Genomic DNA, 21,212 nt, shown 5'->3' with positions numbered 1-21,212 from the left:
GGGGTGTATTGAAACGAAAGTGTGAATTGCAGTGTAAAAATAATGCAGCCAGTATTTACCCTGCACAGAAACATAATAACTCACACAAATCTATCTCTTTCTATACATGTTACATCTGCCCCACCTGCAGTGCACATGGTTTTGCCCATTTTGAGAACAAATTTGTACTGCGATCAGATCTGAATAAGGGCCATTGTGCATAGGGTTGCAAATTGGTATACGATAAACATTAATGGACCTCATCCTTTTTCCCACTGTTATGCAATGGAAGTAAGCGGGGAGAACAACATTAGTCGTACACCAGAGATCTGACATGCACATTTCTCATGAAGAATCTGTCTCTGTGAGAGGCTACTGTGATGATGTACAAGGGCATCTCAGATCATATATGTACTGTATACTCACAGCACAAGTGGTTGGACAATACTAGAAACAAAAAGGGTGAAATGTAATAGGATGAGAGATTCAGAAAGTGGGAGATTTGGTAAGAAATTTAAATTTTTTGGTACTTGTTTCCTAGCACGGCGCCAGCGATTTTAATTGCATCCATCGGGACTTGCGTCTATCGCATTCAACCAAATCGCATGCGATGCGATCGACGCAATTTTTTCCCATTGGAATCAATGTAAAATGGTCCCCGAGACCCGATTTTACATTGGCCCCCATGTAAAATGCCCCCCAGACCCCAATTTTCATTGTATACCCACCCTCATGGGTGAAATGGCCCCCCAATGTTAACGCCACCCCACGATCAACGCCAACTCGAAGCGTGGCGAGCGCAGCGGTACGTGTCCTCCGACCTTTTCATACTATCCACGTCGGCGTGGAGCTGATTTTATATAGCCCGAAGCGTGGCGAGCGCAGCGAGCCCTGCGAGGGGCCGCGCATTACTTCACAGGTATTACGCGTCCGCTTCCGGCTCGGGGGCTCGCTGCGCTCGCCACACTATATAAAGTCAACTCCACGCCGGCGTAGATAGTGGGGGTATGAAAAGGTCGTAGGACGCGTACCGCCGCCCCTCGCGGGCTCACTACGCTCCGGGTTGGCGTTAATCATGGGTTGCCGTTAACAATGGGGGGGGGGGCATTTAACATACACATTACCCATTAGGGTGCCTATACAATCATAAATCGGGGCCATTGGCCCATTTAACATTGTTCCCTATGTAAAATCACGTTGATCGCGTCGGTCGCATCGCATGCCATTATAATGGCATGCGATGGACGCGATCAACGTGATTTTGTAATAGCCGGCTAATTTAACATTGCTCCCTATGCAATATCGCTTTGATCGCGTCGGTCGCATCCCGTGCCATTATAATGGCATGCGATGGACGCCATCAACACGATTTTCTCATTGCCGGCAATAAAGGCTAAAAATAGCCAAATATCGCGTCGGTTGCGTCCATCACATACCTTAAGTTACCTTAACTTAAGGTATGCGATCACCCACGACGGGCGCCGTGCTAGGAAACAAGTACCCATTTTTTTTAAAGTGGCAATCATTTACACTGCAAAATTAAACTGGTTTAGTATTAAATCATTTGGTAAATGATTGCCTCAAATTTCTCACTTTCTGAATCTCTCATCCTATTACATTTCCCCCAAAATGTGTTTTGTTTGGTGAAATTTATAAATGTACTTTAAAAGGCAAAGAAATATGTAATTAAGAATTAAAAAAACAGATATGAATACTCCATACTGTATGTAATAGGATATATTTTTTTTTTGTTAAAGAGGAAGAAACAGCAAAGATGATGATTATTAAGGCTGTACTTTCAGGTGGCATTTTAATTTTGCAGATACTGCAATACCGGACAAGATATTAGGGTTCATCTTGATGAAGCGGGAATGAGCTGTGCCATTGTATGTGCTATGTGGGAACAATAGGACCATTTCTAACTATTTTGTGTGTGTCAAAAAAGACTCTGAAGTCCTAAATGCATTTTGTCCTGAAACGTGACTGTATACATGTTATATTCCCATTTTTTACAGTCGTGTTCTATTAAATTTTTCAACAATATACACTTCACTTTGGGTTCATTCCCATGTACATAAAAAACACTTTATATACAAGGAAGTGTGTGTGTGAAAGGTGCTTGCACATCCTTAAAGCTGTGTGCCAAGTAGAGAGTTCTCAGTGGCAAGTATTGTGGTGTGGTGGGGTGAATCGTGCTATTATGGCCCCATGCACAGTATGTAATGCAGCAATATATACACCAAGTGGTGGAGTAGTGACCTCTCCCACCTGGAATCCAGGGTCTCCCAGACATTCCAGGAGAGTAGAGAAGTACAGTGCTCTCAGTTGTGTAACTATTAAATATGCTCCCCTCCCACCGCTAATTTTGGCAGTGCCCATCTCCCCTCACCCCCCCCCCCCTACCCCTCCGCATTCCTCCCCTTACCCCTCTGCATAATGCCGCCGCCAGTACCTGCCGCATCAGTCTGCGGTCCAGGCTCTCCCTGCTTCTGCTAATGAAAAGTGGCACTAAGAAAATGGCTGCCCCCATACAGCAGAACGTTTTTAAGGAAGTTAGAGGAGGCCACCGTCTCCTCTAGCCTCCTCAAAAACTGTCTGCAGTATGGGGGCATCCATTTTCTAAATGTCACATCTTTTATTGGCAGCAGGTCAGAGCTGGGAGAGCAGGTCCCGGGCAGACGGCAGCGGGTAACAATAGCCTTGCAGCCCCCCTCGGCGCCCTCACTTACTAAGCGCCTCCCCGCCACCGTGGGGGCTGAGGAGCTATAGTTACGCCACTGAGTGCACTCACTGACTCATGTACATAAAATATATTACAGGAATGTTTACCCATCAAACAAATGAGTGTGGTTTACAATGTGCATGTTTTTTAAAAAGAAAATAATGCTTTTATGCTTGTGTGAAAGGGCTCTTGGTTGGCGCACCTTTTGAAACACATTCTGCATTGCACTAGTTAAACAGTTACTGTATCATTACGACTGAAGCAGAAAAACCATCTCAGGAATTCAGTGCTGACATCTGAACTCTATGCATTAATAGCAAACTTACCTTTTTATCAAGTTTCAGCCAATTTGGAAATCCCTTTGAATCTATGAACTGCAGTCCAAAGTACCATACCTCACGCAAGCCCACAGTCTTTACCACCTGAAACAGCAGCACACTTGTTAATGACCAACTACAAAATGCATAGAATAAAATGTGCCTTGTACAGTATTTATTAATTTATTTATTATCAGTTTCTTATATAGCGCACATATTCCGCAGGGCTTCACAGTAGTAGTAGTAGTAGTTGTTGAACATTCACATCAGTCCCTGCACCAGTGCAGCTTACAATCTATGTTCCCTACCACATGTACACGCACACACAGACATTCTAGGGTTCATTTGTTGGGAGCCAATTAACCTACCGGTATATTTTTGGATTGTGGGAGGACACCGGAGTACCCGGAGGAAACCCATGCAAGTACGGGGAGAATATACAAACTCCGCACAGTTAGAGCCATGGTGGGAATTGAACCCATGACCTCAGCGCTGTGAGGCAGTAATGCTAACCATTACACCGTCCATACTATGTTTGTTTTAGCTGCATCTACTGCCCAGTGCAGGAAATGTGAACTACTGTACCCCCAGGCTGCAATTCTGTCTTCCTACAGTCAGCCAAGAGAACATTACACATACTATGTAGGCTTCTTAAGAAATGGGCTACCCAGTTAAGGTACTTCTGGTTTGATAAAGTAGTTACAAACAATGGGACTGTCCAGCAAAAGTCGGGACAATGGGGAAGGATGGCACAGTTCACTATTTATTCTGCCGCTATATATAATGTATGAAGCATTTGTTTTGCTTATACGATAACACTAACCCGTTAAAATGGCAACATCTGCAAGATAAAGTGAGATAGTTATCAGAGCTGTGAGAGGTAAAATTGTGAAAGATAAAGTACTAGTCAATCAGCTTCTACCTTACATTTTTACAGGCTGTGATTGAAAATGACAGTTAGAATCTGATTGTTTGGTACTTGGATGGGGAGGGGGATATATGATGTTTCATATGGTGAAGAAGTTGTATCAGGGCATAGTACACTGATACTGATTCTCCCCTATGTATTACTGCAGCGATGTGTGGCAAGTAACAGCGATGCTATGCGCCTTGGTCATTACATCATACATCAATGTGTTGGGCAATATAAGGATGGGCAGTGGTACTGTCACCTGCAGCTATGCTGCATGTGTTGCTGCTGCACTGAAAGCCACTGTAGTAGCTGCTGCAGCTGCCACCTCTGGAACTGCATGGGAGATCTCATGAATGTGCACTGAAGCCGGCCAGGGGTGAGAAACATCACATTGCTGGAATAGATTGCCGAAGGGGGAAGTTATCACTTCTTCAATCCTGCAAACAAGATTATACATATTGTTGCTAGTGCATCCTGCTTTGTCTAGAAAAAGAGGCACAGCAGGAAGACTTAAGGCCAATACACACTGGGCATTTGAGCTGAAAGCAGCTCAGTTTACTCATCAGAGCTGCTTTCAGCTCGAAAACCGCCCAGTGTGTACAGGGCATCAATGAGCGGTGATCAATGATGCGTGCTCCTGCATCTTTGCTGGTCCAGCCGCTTATCTGCTGGTGTTTCCAGCAGATGGGCAATGGGGTGCACAGCTGTCCATAGTGTTATGCTATGTAAAGTCATCCACCCCAGGGAAAATCACTAAAACAGGCAAAAAAAAAAAAAACGCTCATTGTTTACGCACTGAGCATTTTTCAGCCCAGCGATTTCCCCCATAATCGTTATCCATACAGGCTGAGCAAAAAACACCAATTATGTATGGACCTTTATACCAGCGCAATCCATGACAATATGCTAAATTCACCTTTATCTCACAATTTTCTCTGTCTACAAGCTTTTATAAATCCCACCCTACTTTTCTTTTCAGCATTTTATAGTTTACCTATCATAATGTTATTCTCCTCTCTTATATTTCGACTCGTATTAATTTGCAAAATCGTAAAGATTGAATATGAAAATGAGCAATAACCAGAATATATATGATTTTTTTCTGATAGATTTATGCGGTCTGTGTTATCCTGTGTGCTTACGATGACAGGTTCTGTTATCTAATTGCCTAGTTCTACAGGATGACAGCTGCAACATTATGAAATGGAACAGACTGCCGTAACCAGAAGCCCAAGGCAATTTAAAATAATGTTTGTACTGGAACATACAGGTGCCCCTGTAACCCTTCATCATTGTTGATAGAGTATGAAGAGGAAAATGTACTTCTAATGTATCACTCATTAGTCAGATGTCAGAGTTATCGGATGGAAAAATAACCTCTGCCCAACTGGATGCTGACAAAACAAATAATGTTTAACTACTTGAAATAAAGTATTAGGCAGCTTCTAGAAGGATTGGGCAGAGTTTACTGATGTTTAGTAAATGAGGGTAGCTATGGTGATAAAACTGGCATGTACCAAGAGGTCAAAAACGGAAACTGAGCCAAAAATGAAAATTACTTTTGGAACACAGAGATTCCTTGCAAACAAGCACTCAGCTGGTCATTGTTCCTCTGCTGTGGCTCATTAGCCATATACAATATGTTATTTGATGAACAGAAACGGAGGGTGATGAAAAATAATTTTTCATGGGGAGATTTTTATTTAAAAAAAAAAGTGTGCTGGCCGGGATATATTCCCGTTTTGCCCAGCATTACATTCACTGAATGCCCTATGCCTGCTCTCAGACTTCATTTATACCCTATTCATCCTCAGTGTGTTCTCAAGTATTAGATTAGCTCCGAGCCAATTTACCAGTTACCATAAGTTGCCTAAGAGGGCTATATTTGCAACGGTTCCAATGTTTGGTATTGTATAATTAATGCAGTGCAATATTTTAGACCAAAGAGCAGTTTGGGTTTTGCATATATGCCAAAATAGGTTCTATCTGTCTTGATTTTGTTTCAGAACCGGTAAATACTTTAAAGCAACTGTGGTTTATGCAGTCGCTCATCACTAAATTTCCAAATATAACACAATATTACCTGAGCAATACTGTATACAGCCATGTCCTAGAGTCTGTACTATTACAATATGCCTATAGTTAGTGGCCAATGTTTCTCCCTAATAAGACTTGTGTGCTGAAAAATCATTCTACTTCTGTCTTTCACTCAAACATGTCATTGAACGGTACTGTCAAACATGCTGAACCTGTAATGGAAAGCTACTTTCATATTGAAGGGGGAAGGTACACATTAAAATGAGCAACTACAACTGTGTTCTTTCTCGTGAGTGATTTTGGGTGAAATCTAATTTAGATAGATCGCATTATATTCACTAGCAAAACATTTCCAGTTTTACAAAGCCTACCTGATCAAAAAGCTGTTTTCCAGTCGTGCTGGGCTGTATGGCAAATTCCAGCTCTGCGTCCATAGTGGTAACCCGAACATTGACCTGAAATAACAAGAAAGTAACATAGATGACTTTAGGTGTACTGAAAAAAACTATTCAATTATATAAAAAAAAAAAAAAAACACAAAATACCATGTTCCAGAAAAAATGCTTTGTACTCTACTGTGCTTACATTCACATGGGTTGTGGGGGGAGCTTACCAACCACACAGGGTGCATTATACGGACATGATACAGTACATCAATTTCGCCAGCAGATTATAAGTATTTTTTTTTTTCTATTTTGGTTATGTAAAACAGTGGAAAATACATACACAATGGGCGGGATGTACGAAGTCTTGAAAAAAGTGATAAAATGGACAGTGATAAACCACCAATCAGCTCCAAACTATAGGTTTTTAAACACACCCTTTGATATGGTTGTTAAAAGCTGATTGGCTGGTACTTTATCACTCTCCACTTAATACACATAGCCCAATATGTGACCTGACATCTGAGAATCAGTTCTTGCCGCTATCTCAACTAACGAGGTTTGCACTTCATACTGTATGCTAAGATGTAAGTACTGTATTTGCTGGCGTATAAGACTACTTTTTTCCCCTGCAAAACATGCCTCCAAGTGGGAGGGTCGTCTTATACGCTGGGTGCACTTATATAACAAACTCTATATTTTGAGTGGAAATGTTGGGGGGTCATCTTATACACCCAGTCGTCTTATACGCCGGCAAATACGGTAAGCCGTTATCTTCATGAGAACATGCACACGGCTACAGGTTCTCACCTAACATAACAAATTTCGGTACTCTTTACCTAGCATGGCGCCCGCGATTACAATCGCGGGCGTCGGGGGTAAAAAATCGCGGGCATCGCGGGCATCGCGGGTAAATCAAAAACGGGTGCGACGCGATGCCCGCGATGCCCGCGATTTTCCCATAGGGATCAATGTTAAAAGTCAGATTGGTCGCGATTTTAGCGTTAATTGGCTCAATGCCCGCGATTTTTACATAGGAAACAATGTTAAATGGGCCACAGAGCCCTAATAGTCCCCCTGAAGTGTGAAATGGCCCCCACAATTTTTAACGCCACCCCACGATCAACGTGAACCCGAAGCGTGGCGAGCGCAGCGAGCCCGCGAGGGGCGGCGGTACGCGTCCTCCGACCTTTTCATACCCCCACTATCCACGTCGGCGGGGAGTTGAGAATAGAATAGTGTGGCGAGCGCAGCGAGCCACCGAGCCCGAAGCGTGGCGAGGGGACGCGGATACCTTCACAGTTATACGCGTCCCCTCACGGGCTTCACAGGTGTCCGTGGCGACGCGGACACCTGTGAAGCCCGCGAGGGGACGCGTTTACCTGTGAAGGTATCCGCGTCCGCTCGCCACGCTTCGGGCTCGGTGGCTCGCTGCGCTCGCCACACTATTCTATTCTCAACTCCACGCCGACGTGGATAGTGGGGGTATGAAAAGGTCGGAGGACGCGTACCGCCGCCCCTCGCGGGCTCGCTGCGCTCGCCACGCTTCGGGTTCACGTTGATCGTGGGGTGGCGTTAAAAATTGTGGGGGCCATTTCACACTTCAGGGGGACTATTAGGGCTCTGTGGCCCATTTAACATTGATTCCTATGTAAAAATCGCGGGCATTGAGCCAATTAACGCTAAAATCGCGACCAATCTGACTTTTAACATTGATCCCTATGGGAAAATCGCGGGCATCGCATCGCACCCGTTTTTTAGTGCATGCGATGGTCGCGATGGTCGCGATGGGCGCCGTGCTAGGTAAAGAGTACCCAAATTTCCATCAGGTTTCATTTGTGCTTCATGCAGTAGAAGGGAACAAGTAAGCATATCTAGCTGACAGAGGCCATCTTAATGCATCTATTTCCATGTGTTGGAGAGGTTATCTTTAAATATTTTATTACCAGTGATATTTTCCCATAAATGTGCATCCATAAGGTGAATGTGGCTGGAAAGTTGACTTCCAATTATATTCTAATTTTACTGTGAGGTGTAAAACACTGTCCGTACACATTTATATAATCTCCAATTAAAAACTAGATGCATTACTAAGAGAACTCGTGCACCACAAACTCTTGCTTAGGAAAAGGAAAACGCCAATCCACCCAGTCCCTCTTATATGATGAAACATTATAAACCTCCAGAGATGCTGATATGGTAACACATATAACGCACATATTTCCATATATAATTGTATACATATGCACAAATGTACTGTAGCTGTATAGCTGGGTACACGTGAGACGCTATGTTGTCTGATCCAACGTGAAATGGTGTGCTCCTGCAGCAGAGATGTGTTTGTAAAGGTATGAAATGGGCAAAGGGGCACTGATTACTTAATTTGCTAATGATATGGCTTAAGAGAAGGAGCTAATCATGTTTGAAAAGAGGACCATCATAGGCTGCACGATGGAAGGTGAGAAGCAGTGCAAACATCAGGAAGGTTCCTAAAAACACAGTGACTTTTGTCAAAAATTTGTGTGGACGAATGGTCATTGCAGGAATGCTTATCGCCCTGGAATACCCCTGAAACTGTACTGACCAGGGAGCTGCAAAAGAACAGGGGTGTTGCCCAATGTATACAATTGCACACGAGTTCCAAATGGACACCAATGTGTTGGTTTCAACAAGAACACTTTATAGGGCGGCCCATACACTTGGATATTATGGTTGAGCAGCTGCTCATAAACCTATAATCACAAAGAAGACTGCAACCCAGTGCTTACAATGGTGTAACGAGCGGAAAAAAACTGGACAGTGAAACAATAGCGCTGAGTACTATGGAAACACTATTTATACTTTTCAGAAAAGATGAACATGTTTGGTGATTGCCAGGAGTCTGATGCCATGTGTACAGTAGTGATACCATAAGGCATGGAAGTGGTGACGTTATGTTGTGGGGCTGTTTCGACTGGTTTGGCTAGTTCTAATGCATGGTCACATTAAATCTGAGAAGTATAGATGTTCCCAATAATGCCTCTGGGATGAATTGGAGCAATGGGTACATTTATGACCAACTCAGTGTCACAGTTGGTCATTATATCTAAGGCAGAATGGCATAATATACCACCTGCTGGTGTCCAGGAACTTTTTGACAGTTTGCCAAGAAGGGTGTCTGCAGTAATCACTGCACTTGGTGGACCTACAAAAGTATCGATGCCAATAAAATCACATTGATCTATTTCCTATCAGTGTCCAAACACTTTTGTTCACATTGTTCTAATCACATAGTCTTATATGTGAAAGACAAGAAGCACAAGTGTCTAAAAATAAAACAGGGAACCCTGCACTAATTAGAAAAGGTAGCCAGGAAAGACGGAGCAGCGATTATATTTGAACATTTTTGTTGGAATTACTTTAAACCTAATAATACTAAAGCTACTTTAAAATATTATTGGGTCATTGACTTGTTAATAGCCTTTTGTAGAGATTGCTTTCCAAGTGGAAAAGAACTAATAAGCTTGCCGTCTGCAACACTGAACTACATCTTTAGATTAAAAGGGGATTGTACAGTAAGCATTAGATGTATGGGCTGAAGAACAGCACACCAGGGGAGCGTGGGCTAAATTCACAATTGCCTAGTTGCCAAAAATACCTAAGATCAAGGGACAGTCAAATATGTTAATAGATTTGCCTACTTTTCAATCATTTTAAGTGCAAGTCTTATGCCCCATACACACTAGCTGACCCACAGATGGCCTGGCCGAGGTCAATATAGTTAACAATATATTTCGCGTACACACTGAAGAACATTGGCTGATGATTTTGTTTAGTGAAATATCCGGGACCCGCTGAACATGCAAGTCGTTTGGTTATACAGCCAAATTGTCCTGCATGTTCAGTAGACATCAATCATTGTTAACGACACATGGTAGCACACCTCGTTAATTAAATTGAGTGTAAACTAGATTATATAGTGAACAATAGCCCTTCCTGGACAATATCTTTCACTATATCCTCTAGTGCAGTGGTCGCCAACTCGTCACTTGCGAGCTACTGGTAGCTCGCAGTGGCGATCCAGGTGGCTCAACCACTGCACAGCAAAGAGGAGGCGCACACTGCCCGCACGTGTCTCAGCGCCGAGCACAGCCTGTCTGCCACACTATGATACATTCCGCGGGGCTCAGCACGGAGGCTGTCACTGCTCATCATCACCCGGCTCACCGCCACCTACTGCTGTCATCGACTGATGCCCTGTGACTGGCCTGTCAGTCAATCAGACATCGCAGGCTGGCAGCCAGTCAGGAGCCGGCCTGCAAGCTTTGATTTGCTGACGGCCCAGTCAGGGAAGTGAGGGGAGAGATGCGCAATGTGAAGGGAAGCAGGAGGAGGCAGGAGGAAGCAGGAGGAGAAGGAGACACCACGGACATACAGGACAAGACAACTAGTCCAGCCAGCAGGGGGACACCAGACTCTCCTCACCCCAGCAGCAGCAGGAGCAACAATGATGAGTTGTGCTGCTGCTGGCACTATGGGGGCATATCTGGCACAGTGGGGGCATTTCTGGCACAGTGGGGACATATGTGTATCTACCACCGTGGGGGCATATGTGTATCTGGCACTGCACTATTGGGGGCATATGTGTATCACATCCCCATTTTCATTGGCCGCACCACATGTAGCTCTTACCATGCCCCCATAGCGTAAAAATGGGGGATGTGGCCTTGCAGGAGTACCACGGTAGTAGGTGATACCCCTAATTTCGGGTGTGCAACATATTGGACATTGCAGTGTGCGGCATATTGTGTCTGGGGCATTGCGGTGTGTGGCATAATGTTGTTATGCATATTTTTTTTTATTTTAGTAGCTCTTTGGACAGTTTATTTTGTCTCGAGTAGCTCACGGCCCAAAAAGGTTTGAGGGGTAAATTGAAGACTTTGCGATGGGGCTCTGGTGGAGTAGCATAGACACTCTGCAATATATGCACATTCATTTATCTTGGAACCCCATAGAGGTGCGCAGGAAAATGACAAAAGATTGCTTACCCTAATAAATGGAAATGTGCAGATTAAAGCATGGAAAGACTTGCACTGCCCATTTACTGTCACTCCTTATCCTCTGGGATTTAAATATCCCTCAAAGGGAGGTATTTAAATGCAAAAAAAAGTTTAAATAATTTTCAATACACGTGACAAGCGATTGTAAAGCATCCAGGGACATTTCCGAGACAGTATCATGTATGAAGATGTACTGGCTCAGCAATGTCCCTGGAAACGTTACAAAGTTTGCAACTATAAAATATCTGTGTATTTGAAATGCTATTTAGAATAATCAAAAAATAAAACAAGGCACATTTTCAGGTTAAACAACAATGTTATTATTAAATCACAGCACAATCATTATATTAACTGCAAGTTTAATTTTGCACGACTGTACACACATTCAGGGGCTTATTCAGGTCCACAAGCAATACTGTGAATTACACAATGTAGGGTGTGGACTAAACGCTGCCTGCTGGTCGGTCCGGCCCCCCCCCCCCGTCGCACACTGTGTTGCCCGCACAGCTGCGAATGGATGTTTTGGCAAAACAGCCTATGGGGTGACACCCACATCATTCGATGGCCACCATCAAATGATATGGAAGGTACACACATATCTAAGTGAATCTCAGGTCCCTTAGATATGCATGCAACCTCCTCAGGAACAGAGCAGGAAGCGGACATCCGGTGATTGCAGCTGCCCGCACCTGTGTCACCGGGCTATTTGCATGGGAAAGCCCAGCATTGTCATGGGAACGCGCATGAAACGCTGGACAATTCCTTGCGCAAATCCCCTGGCCGCCGCCCCCTGCCCACAGTCTTGGGTGCGTGTGCTGGCAAAAAAACTCTGTTCGCTGTGGCTGCACGCACCCGGCGCATGCATATGTGCACAAACAAAACATTGGTCCTCCGTGCGTGCAGAAGACCGATTGAACCAGAATAACCCCCTCAGTACAACTCGATTATACAATTTTCACTAAGTTTTCAGCTTTACGCAGTATCTTCAGAAATAGTTATTTTCCAGCTATTTTATATAACATTATAGATGGTCCTCATACACCTAGGGCAGGGGTGGGGAACCTCAAGCCGGTCTGAGTGGCCCTCCCACCCGCCCGGCAGCTTTGCTGGGAGTAAAGTACAGGGGAATTCTCGTAAGAGGTCGGTAGTTCTCGCGAGATTCCTCTTAATCAACAGCAGCCGGAGACTGTCAGTCCTATTCAGCGGCAGCCGCTGGAGCGTGGGACCACTGCAGCAGGACAATTTGTAAGATACATTTTAACATATGGCCCGTGAAGGATTTTTTCCCCATACAAAGGGCCCTTGGCACAAAAAAGGTTCCCCACCCCTGACCTAGGTGAATACTTACAAAAAGCCGATTTTCATAATTTTTCTAAATACCGGTAGATACTGTAGGGTAAATTTACCAAGTTGGGAGTTCTATTGAAGGTGGGATTCATATTTATTTAGGACCTTCTAGAAGATAATAGATAGACTCTGATTGGTTGCTATGGGCAACATCCCATCTTAAATAGTAAATTGATGCAACAATTTGTTGCATCAATACTGTACCGATAACATCGGTGTATGAATCTGTAAACGAGGCAAGGAACTTGGCATGAGAAATAGCCCCTTCACTGCATTTTAGCGCTCACAGATTGGGCACATCATGTTGATCAGTGCACTTTCGTGAAGCAGTTTTGACACATCACAGCTTAATGAATATGCCACAAAGTTTTAAGAAAGTCATATCATCACATAACGTTAATCATATTACAGCATTCCAAATCCTTTGTTAGGGTTTTGGATTACAAAATAATGACATCAACATTTTACTTTCATCCATAAATCTGAATTTCAGGAATATTCAAATAGGTTTGGTTTTATTTACGTGCACAAAGTAACACAATGCACTTGGAAGTCGCACTTTGCAAATAACAACTGGTATATTAATGCTGGCACAGTCCAAAGTGATGTACAGGTGGAGTATCCCTTATCCAAAATGCTCAGGACCAGAAACATTTTAGATAATGGATTATTCTGTATTTTGGAATATTTAAATATTTCAATGATCTTGAGGTATCTTGCATTTATGTTGTAAAAACACATCAAACACACACAAATATATTTTATTTGTGCATGAAACAAGGTTTTAGAACATTGCACAACGTTTGTGTACTATCTCAGATACTGAATTTAAATGCCAAGCAATCATTGTCTTGCACATATTTAGTGCCAGTTACATATCATGTCCTCAGTAGTGCTGTTACAGATGTACCCAGCAGTGCCAGTTACAGATGTCCCCAGTAGTGCCAGTTACATAACATGTCCTCAGTCGTGCTGTTACAGATGTCCCCAGTAGTGCCAGTTACATATCATGTCCCCAGTAGTGCTGTTACAGATGTCCCCAGTAGTGCCAGTTACATATCATGTCCCCAGTAGGTTTTTAGTAAAAAAGGGCATTCTCAGTATGGTTTTCAGAATAATTTGGATAACTGATATTTGGAATACTCAACCTGTACTTAAAAGAAACTTTGATAGAGTTAGAAGCAAGCAAATGAAAAAGCAGCAATAATTTATGTGTTTTGTACGGATTTGATAAGATGCCGACAACTCTACACAATACTACTTGCAGTTGCCCAGTATAGAGACAATAAGTGGCAGGGCGAGGTTGGATAACTTCTATTGAACAGATTGTTACATTGTCTAAAGTGGAGCCACATGATAAAAACCTAGCCAAGTAACATTTACACCTATTTTAATGTGATTTGTAATAGTAAATCAGTAGGTAATTCATAACCTATTAACACAGTGAGATCACAAGCACAAGCATTGATGGGTTTGCCTGGCCAATTATAGTAGAGAAACAAGGTTTCAAAACATGAAACAAAATTTTTGTACTATCTCATATATTGAATTTGAATGCCAAGCAATCATTTTCTTGTACATATATAGTGCCAGTTACATATCATGTCCTCAGTAGTGTTTTTAGCAAAAAAAAATATTTCCAAAACAACCTGACCGATTTTGATTACATTTTCAGCCAATCTTCAGATTAGCCCAGCTGGTAATCCTGTGAAGTTTGGAAGCAATCAGATCAACAGAATTTGTATTTGGGGGGGGGGGGGGGGGGGCAATTAATTGATCGCATAACGAATGAGTTCCTACCAAACTTCTTTCAAATGCGACTGAATATTCAAGCCGTTGTCGACAACGTATTCCCAAATCTAACAACCAACTACAAAAATCCGGATTGGCTGTGCGAATGTGCAATTTTGGCACCAAAAAATTATGATGTGAACAAGCTCAATGAGCAAATTCAATTGAAACTGCTCGGCAAAACAGTCAAATACAAATCGATCGACACAGTAATGGACAAAGAACAAGCCGTCAATTATCTGATTGAATTCTTTAATTCATTGGAACCACTCGGAATGCCACCGCACGTATGAACATTGAAGGTTGGCTCACCGGTGAACGAAACCAGATTGACCATCGGCACTGTACTTATAGATATCTGCTAAAACTTTGTCACATGACCGCCCCCATCCATCCACCAGAAGTCATCTGTCTATAGATAATTAGTGCATCCAGTGCGAAGCCGGGGCGGGTTGCTAGTATATAATAAAATTGAGCATACTATTAAGGGATCTTCTGGTTAAAATGATAATCCAAATGTACTAATTCAAAGCTCTATCATACATGTAAAATAGTAATAATAGTATTGAACCATAAAAGAAGCAGATGATGCCCTGGTCAACAATGGCTCTCATCACCAACATGCTCCGCTGACCGTGCATGCAGGGCCAACGGAAGACATTTATAGCTCGTTAGCAAGGGCCATGCTGGGGAAAGTGGCATGGCCCCTGCTTACACATCTTTCATGTGTACCCAGCATTATTTCTATAAAGCCAAATCGCAAGCTGGTTTGACAGTTCAAACTGGAATATTTTCCTTGCAATGTGCCCGTGATAGGCTTTTACATTGATTTGAGCAACTGCCATTTCATCACTGCTCTGATGAATCTTGTGGAGCCTCCAGGTCAATTAAGCGGTGTACAAACTAAGCAATATTACAAACAATACCTCTTATTTTTGCCCTTCTGAGCAATATGGTTTGCAATGTCGTCCAGTGTGTACACTCAATATGGTTAATGATGCGCATTCCCGTGGGTCATAAAGTCCTCCTTCGTATGTAGGTCAATTTTGACCATATCGTTAACAACTGCATGTACAGGATGACATCACTGAATGATATCATTCAGTATGTATGCACTAGATCGTTTGCCTGGGAGTTCAAGGGAAAACACTGCTGATATCTAATTCATCTAGATTATGTGGTAGTATGCACCCTGCTTTTGCCTTGAATTTAGAAATACAAAAACATATGTAGGTGCTATTTCAGGTAGTAAAGGACAACTGGTAGATGGCTTTCCATATGTCTGCAAATGTCTGTAACAGAGATCTCCACTATGGCGGTGTGCTGGGGGAATGTTGTTTGTTTATTCTTGTCTAGATTAATCCCAGCACTTACATGCACTTGTGATGGTCCTATAAACTGATTTGAGCAAACACCATATTTAGCAGACATGTGTCCACAATACATCTAGCCAGGTTGCTCAGTAAACAGCTTTTCTTGTTGTGCCATGCCATGGCATGACTCGGTAGCGCCAAGCATCTTTTTGTCTGACTTTTTCTGACTCTATGGCAATTGCTTCTGAGCATCTGAACGGGGGCGCCACCCCATGGGGGTGCCGCGTGACTGTTGCCAGGGTTCCAGGAGGATGCTTGTGGGAGTATGGTAGGTCCATAAAGAGGTCCATATATAATGATTATATATATATATATATATATACACAGTGTATATATATATTTATATATATATATATATATATATATATATATATATATATATATAAATCTGGGCGTGTATTAGAACTAGGTTTAAGTGTATGCATATAGTGAATACATGTAGTACTACTGCATTTGGGATGTAGTCAGGATCCCAATGGTAAGAATCCAGAAAGAAGAATCCAGATGGTCACAGTGCTGATGGATCCAGATGGTGAATATTAGGGTTAGGCTGCAGGAGGGGATGGTTGGTGTTAGGGTTAGAATACTCATAGGGATCCATAGGCATTCCATAGGCATTCTGATCACCGGTACTCTGTACTCAACCCTTGTATATAAGGATGTATATCATGAATTGTGTATGCGTGCTATATTTTACCAACATAGAAACTTTATGGGAGGTGTAAAGGTAAGTGAGCATAAAGCAGCTGAAGACTTCACATTCATATGATCTTGCAAAGTTTGCACACGCTCATTTTGCTTGTGTTAGTGTAATGCAACTATTATGTGTCCTCCGCAATTTGAAGGATATACCAACTACTGCAAATATTATTTGCCTACGTATCAAATGCTTTGCTACACAGAGCAACTATTTGCAGTTGGTATATTCTCAAATTGCACAAATTGTAGAAACAGTAATTGGGCATTTAAAGCACTGGGGGAAGGGGCATAAGGAGAGGATGTTTGTTTTTCTTTTCTTAAGTATCTCATAAGCATGTACAATGCACTCGTTCTACAGGTTTTACCGGACATTACAATGGAATAAAGTGTGTCTGCAACCCTTTGTAATCTTACACATAGCTTGTATAAACTTAATTTCATATGGACACACCACAAATTCCCTGCATCAATTTGTCAGGAGCCTTGTTTTGGAAAACTGCTTCTTCCACGATATACACCCTGTTTGCTGATACTGTACCATTTCCCCAATATTATTAAGTAACTATTCCTGTTAGAGCCAGCCCTGGCCTCACACAATCACAGTATTGCCTACAATGGCATCAGAGCAGAGCACCTTTACTATGCCTTGAAGCATTAAGCTGGGTACACACTTGGTGACATTTTGAAGGATTTTACAATCGGCGGTTCGGAACACCAAAATCTAAATGTAAACATAATGTCCCTGACAATGCGTGATCCCAAGGGGGGGTAGATATGTTGGTGGTGCAGGGGGGGGGGCAGGAACCATGAAGCATAGACAATGGAGTATGTCATTGATGAAACATGGGAGCAAGCATTGTTAGAGACATTGTGTGTAAGCACTGGAGGACATTTAGAATTTGACGTTCTGGCCCATCGGAATCTGCTAAATCATTTAAAATGATGTCCAATGTGTACCTAGCTTTAGAGATGGAATGGCTACTGGATATGATTATCGCCACCTAACTCAAAACTGGATACACAGGATTAACAATAGAATGGTGACAACAATAAGGTGCTAACTCGCTAGTCAGTAGCACCATTAAAAAGGAGTTCTGCTGTGAGGGCTACCCCCTGATGACGTCACAAGTGTTGCACATGATATACTGTACATTACCTACCCTAAGTACTTAAAAAAACATCTCTTTTAGGAAATCTTGAAACCCATTATAAGTTTTAGGTGTCCCTCAATTAGCTAACAGTGGGCAAACAAATTATTTATGGGATGAAGTGGGAGCAGAGGTTCTGTTTGGCATCTCTAGAATCCGGACCAATCACTGCAATACTATTATCATCAATGTGCTCTGAAGGACATATATACACTTTAATTTTGTTGTATGTACCTCTAATGTTGGCTATAAACAAGTGTCCATAATAAAGCAGAATGTGTATTAAATCTATAAATAGATTATAGGAGCTAACTTGTCAGAAATTGGGAAATATGGGGCAAACAGATCTCCCTACTGGTAGCAGTATGCTAACCATACACTGAGTATATCCACTGTCAGATCCCGGCAATACTACCCTACATGTCAGGGAAAAAAAGAGGGGGGTTTGGGGTATTACTTTCAACCTGCACCAGATTTATAAAAGTGTAACCGTAGGGGCGCAATATGCAGGAGCTGTTTTATCTACGTAGCAGCTGCAAAAAAACAGGTATGTCAGACCTGGAATATGGAGACTGAAAACAAGCACGGTGGGTATAAAAATCACTAATGTATTGGATTGACTTTACATTATTTTTATATTCATAAAATGTATGACATGTATACCATTGGATAGGACATATCACATTAAATAAATAAAAAAATTATAATAAATAAAAATAACAAAAGAGTAAATTTTACATTAAAACAAGTTGTGACAAGGCAATTTAAATTGCAAAACACATTGTGGCAGGACAATTAGCAGGGTATATGATATCCTCACTGTCCATTCCCAGAGAAATAATGGACCAACTCTGTAATGTTTTTAGGGTACTTGTTTCCTACCATGGCGCCCAGACCATAATGTATACGATGGATATGCGATGCGATATTACGCGATGGTATACAATTTTAAATTGTATACCATCGCATTGTATGCCATTGTATGGCATATACAATGGTATGCGATTTAAAAATGTATAAGCACCCTAATGGGTGTTTTCAATGTTAAATGTGGCCCCTATATGTTAGCACCCCCAATGGCACCCCCACTATCAACGTCAACCCGAAGCGTGGCGAGCGCAGCGAGCCCGCACTAGGCGGCGGTACGTGTCCTCCGACCTTTTCATACCCCCACTATCCACGTCGGTGTGGAGTTGATTTTATATAGTGTGGCGAGCGCAGCGAGACACCGAGCCCGAAGCGGGGACGCGGAATACATGTAAAGTAATACGCGTCCGCTCACCACACTATATAAAATCAACTCCACGCCGACGTGGATAGTAGGGGTATGAAAAGGTTGGAGGACGCGTACCGCTCACCACGCTTCGGGTTGGCGTTCATAGTGGGGGTGCATTTAACATTGTAAGCCCCCATTAGGGTGCTTATACAATTAAAAATCATATAGGGGCTTATACAATTTTAAATGGCATTGCATCAGGTGTATAGTATGCGATGCCATTATATGTCGTACGACTTAATATCGTGGGCGCCGTGCTAGGAAACAAGTACCGTTTTTAGAGTAGTTATAGTTACAGCCAAATGAATGAATGAAATTACATTCACAATATGCATCCAACTGGCTGCATATGATTGGACCCCGGGACCATGTGACTCAAGAATATTATAACATTTGAGCTGCCCCACGAGTCACATGACCCGGAGTTACGCTGCGTATAATGTGAATGGGACGCAGTGTTGATGAGAATATCCAATGGTATATTAAAGTGTGAGACTTGTAGTCCACCTCCACTGGAAATTGTAATCCAATACTAACGCGTTTCGCTTGTAAAGCTTTATCAAAGGTAGCATGGATAGTGGGAGACTATCCAATTTATTTGTGATTTTTAACCAGCGCTGCATACCCACCTTTCTTGTTTTTAGTCTACATGTCAGGCATGCTGACTGGTTTCTTATGCCCGACAGAGCAATAATTGATGCTTGGTCGTGGCCATACAAGGGGGGTTATTCTGGTCCATTCGCACAGGGACCGATGTTCGGCGTATGTGCAGCCACACTTCTGCACATGTGAATACGCCGGGTGCGTGTGGCCACGGTGAATAGACTGTTTGCCAGGTGCAGCACCCAAGACAGTGGGCGGGGGGGCGGTGGCGGATAGTTACGCCCATGGGAACGCCCTCCGTTTCATGGGCGTTCCCATGGAAATAGCCCAATGACATTACTGGATGTCAGCTGCCCGCCCACTTCCTCACAAATGTGCATGCCTATCCAAGTGACTGAGGTCACTTTAGATATGTGTGCACTCAGCACATCATTCAATGGTCAGGAACCATCAAAAGATGTGGAAGTTTGCCTCTGGCCTGCAAATCGATGTTTATGTTAAAACACCCATTTGTATGCTGGGCGAACGAACCCGGCGTGTGAGGGAGGTAGGGGCGGGCATACCGGCGTTCACAGGGCGGTGTCTGGTTGACTCGCAAGGCTGCGAATTCGCAGCCCTGCGGGTCAACCAGAATAAGGTCCAATATGTAAAAAGTGTGTTTGATAAGTAAATAGATGGCATATTGTACTGATGGTTGCATAGTGTTTGACATGGACACAAATGCAATATGTACCTGTAAGGAGGATTATTTGTTGGTTGCGCTCAACTCGCTAGTGCAAAACCCACAATAATGATGACGGTAACAACAACAACAACGTAAATAAACTGAAATTACTACAATAGCTGCTTCACACAATTTTAGTACTGCATACTGCAACATTTCAAACCTTGTTGTACTGTATCAGCTTTTGGTTACGAAGGAAAAATCATACACCAAGAGTTCCTACTGTGTAATTGGCTAAAGCACCTAGTTACAGTCATGACTATAGTTAAACCTAAAGGCAAGTGGGATTAAAAAACAGATGGGATTAAAGACACCTACGCACTAAGCAATCTTTTAGAACCTGGTAAAATGAAGCCGGGAAGGCTGGCAGATGACGCTGACTAACAAAATAAACATCACAGTAGCATACCTGCCATCTTGATCCCTTTTGACAGAGAGATAATATGCTGCTTCTGCTTTTCACACTTGTTTACAAACTGCATTCGCCTGGCCTGTTAGAGATTTGGCATTCAGGCTATTTTAACATAAATGCATAAATTCATCCCAGGTTCTGGCAAAAGAAACCCAAAAACGGAGTATTCTCTCACGATGAAAGTATTGTGCTCAGTCAAAGTTTATAATATAATATTGTTCATATAGTTTAGGGTCAGGGAGGAAAAAAAAAAAAAGAAAAGCACCAGATATTAGGTTACACATTACACACATGCAATATGCATCATTGATATTTTATGTTAGTTTATGGGGTTTTGTTTTGTTTTTTCCATTTTACCTTGTGGATATTTTATTGGCATATTGGTGAAATCTTAATGGGCCAATACATTAGGGGAGAATCTAGGCAATGCCCCATTCTCCAGATGATGA

General features: G+C 42.6%; 1 protein-coding gene across 2 annotated transcripts in view; it reads right to left on the bottom strand.

Annotated features, from left to right (window-relative positions):
- EZR (ezrin) overlaps nucleotides 1-21,212 on the bottom strand; it is an 81,746-nt gene that overhangs the window by 25,439 nt on the left and 35,095 nt on the right. For both annotated transcript variants that reach the window (XM_083176570.1, XM_083176571.1), the window contains exons 3-4: nucleotides 6,340-6,423; nucleotides 3,028-3,123 (exon numbers count right to left, since the gene is read on the bottom strand). In XM_083176570.1, coding sequence (XP_083032696.1) covers nucleotides 3,028-3,123; nucleotides 6,340-6,423 — 180 coding nt within the window. The remainder of the gene's footprint in view (nucleotides 1-3,027; nucleotides 3,124-6,339; nucleotides 6,424-21,212) is intronic.

The sequence above is a fragment of the Crinia signifera genome, chromosome 3 (genome assembly GCF_055691185.1).
Source record: "Crinia signifera chromosome 3, ASM5569118v1, whole genome shotgun sequence".
Classification (NCBI taxonomy): domain Eukaryota; kingdom Metazoa; phylum Chordata; class Amphibia; order Anura; family Myobatrachidae; genus Crinia; species Crinia signifera.
This window is presented reverse-complemented; position numbering and strand designations above follow the sequence as displayed.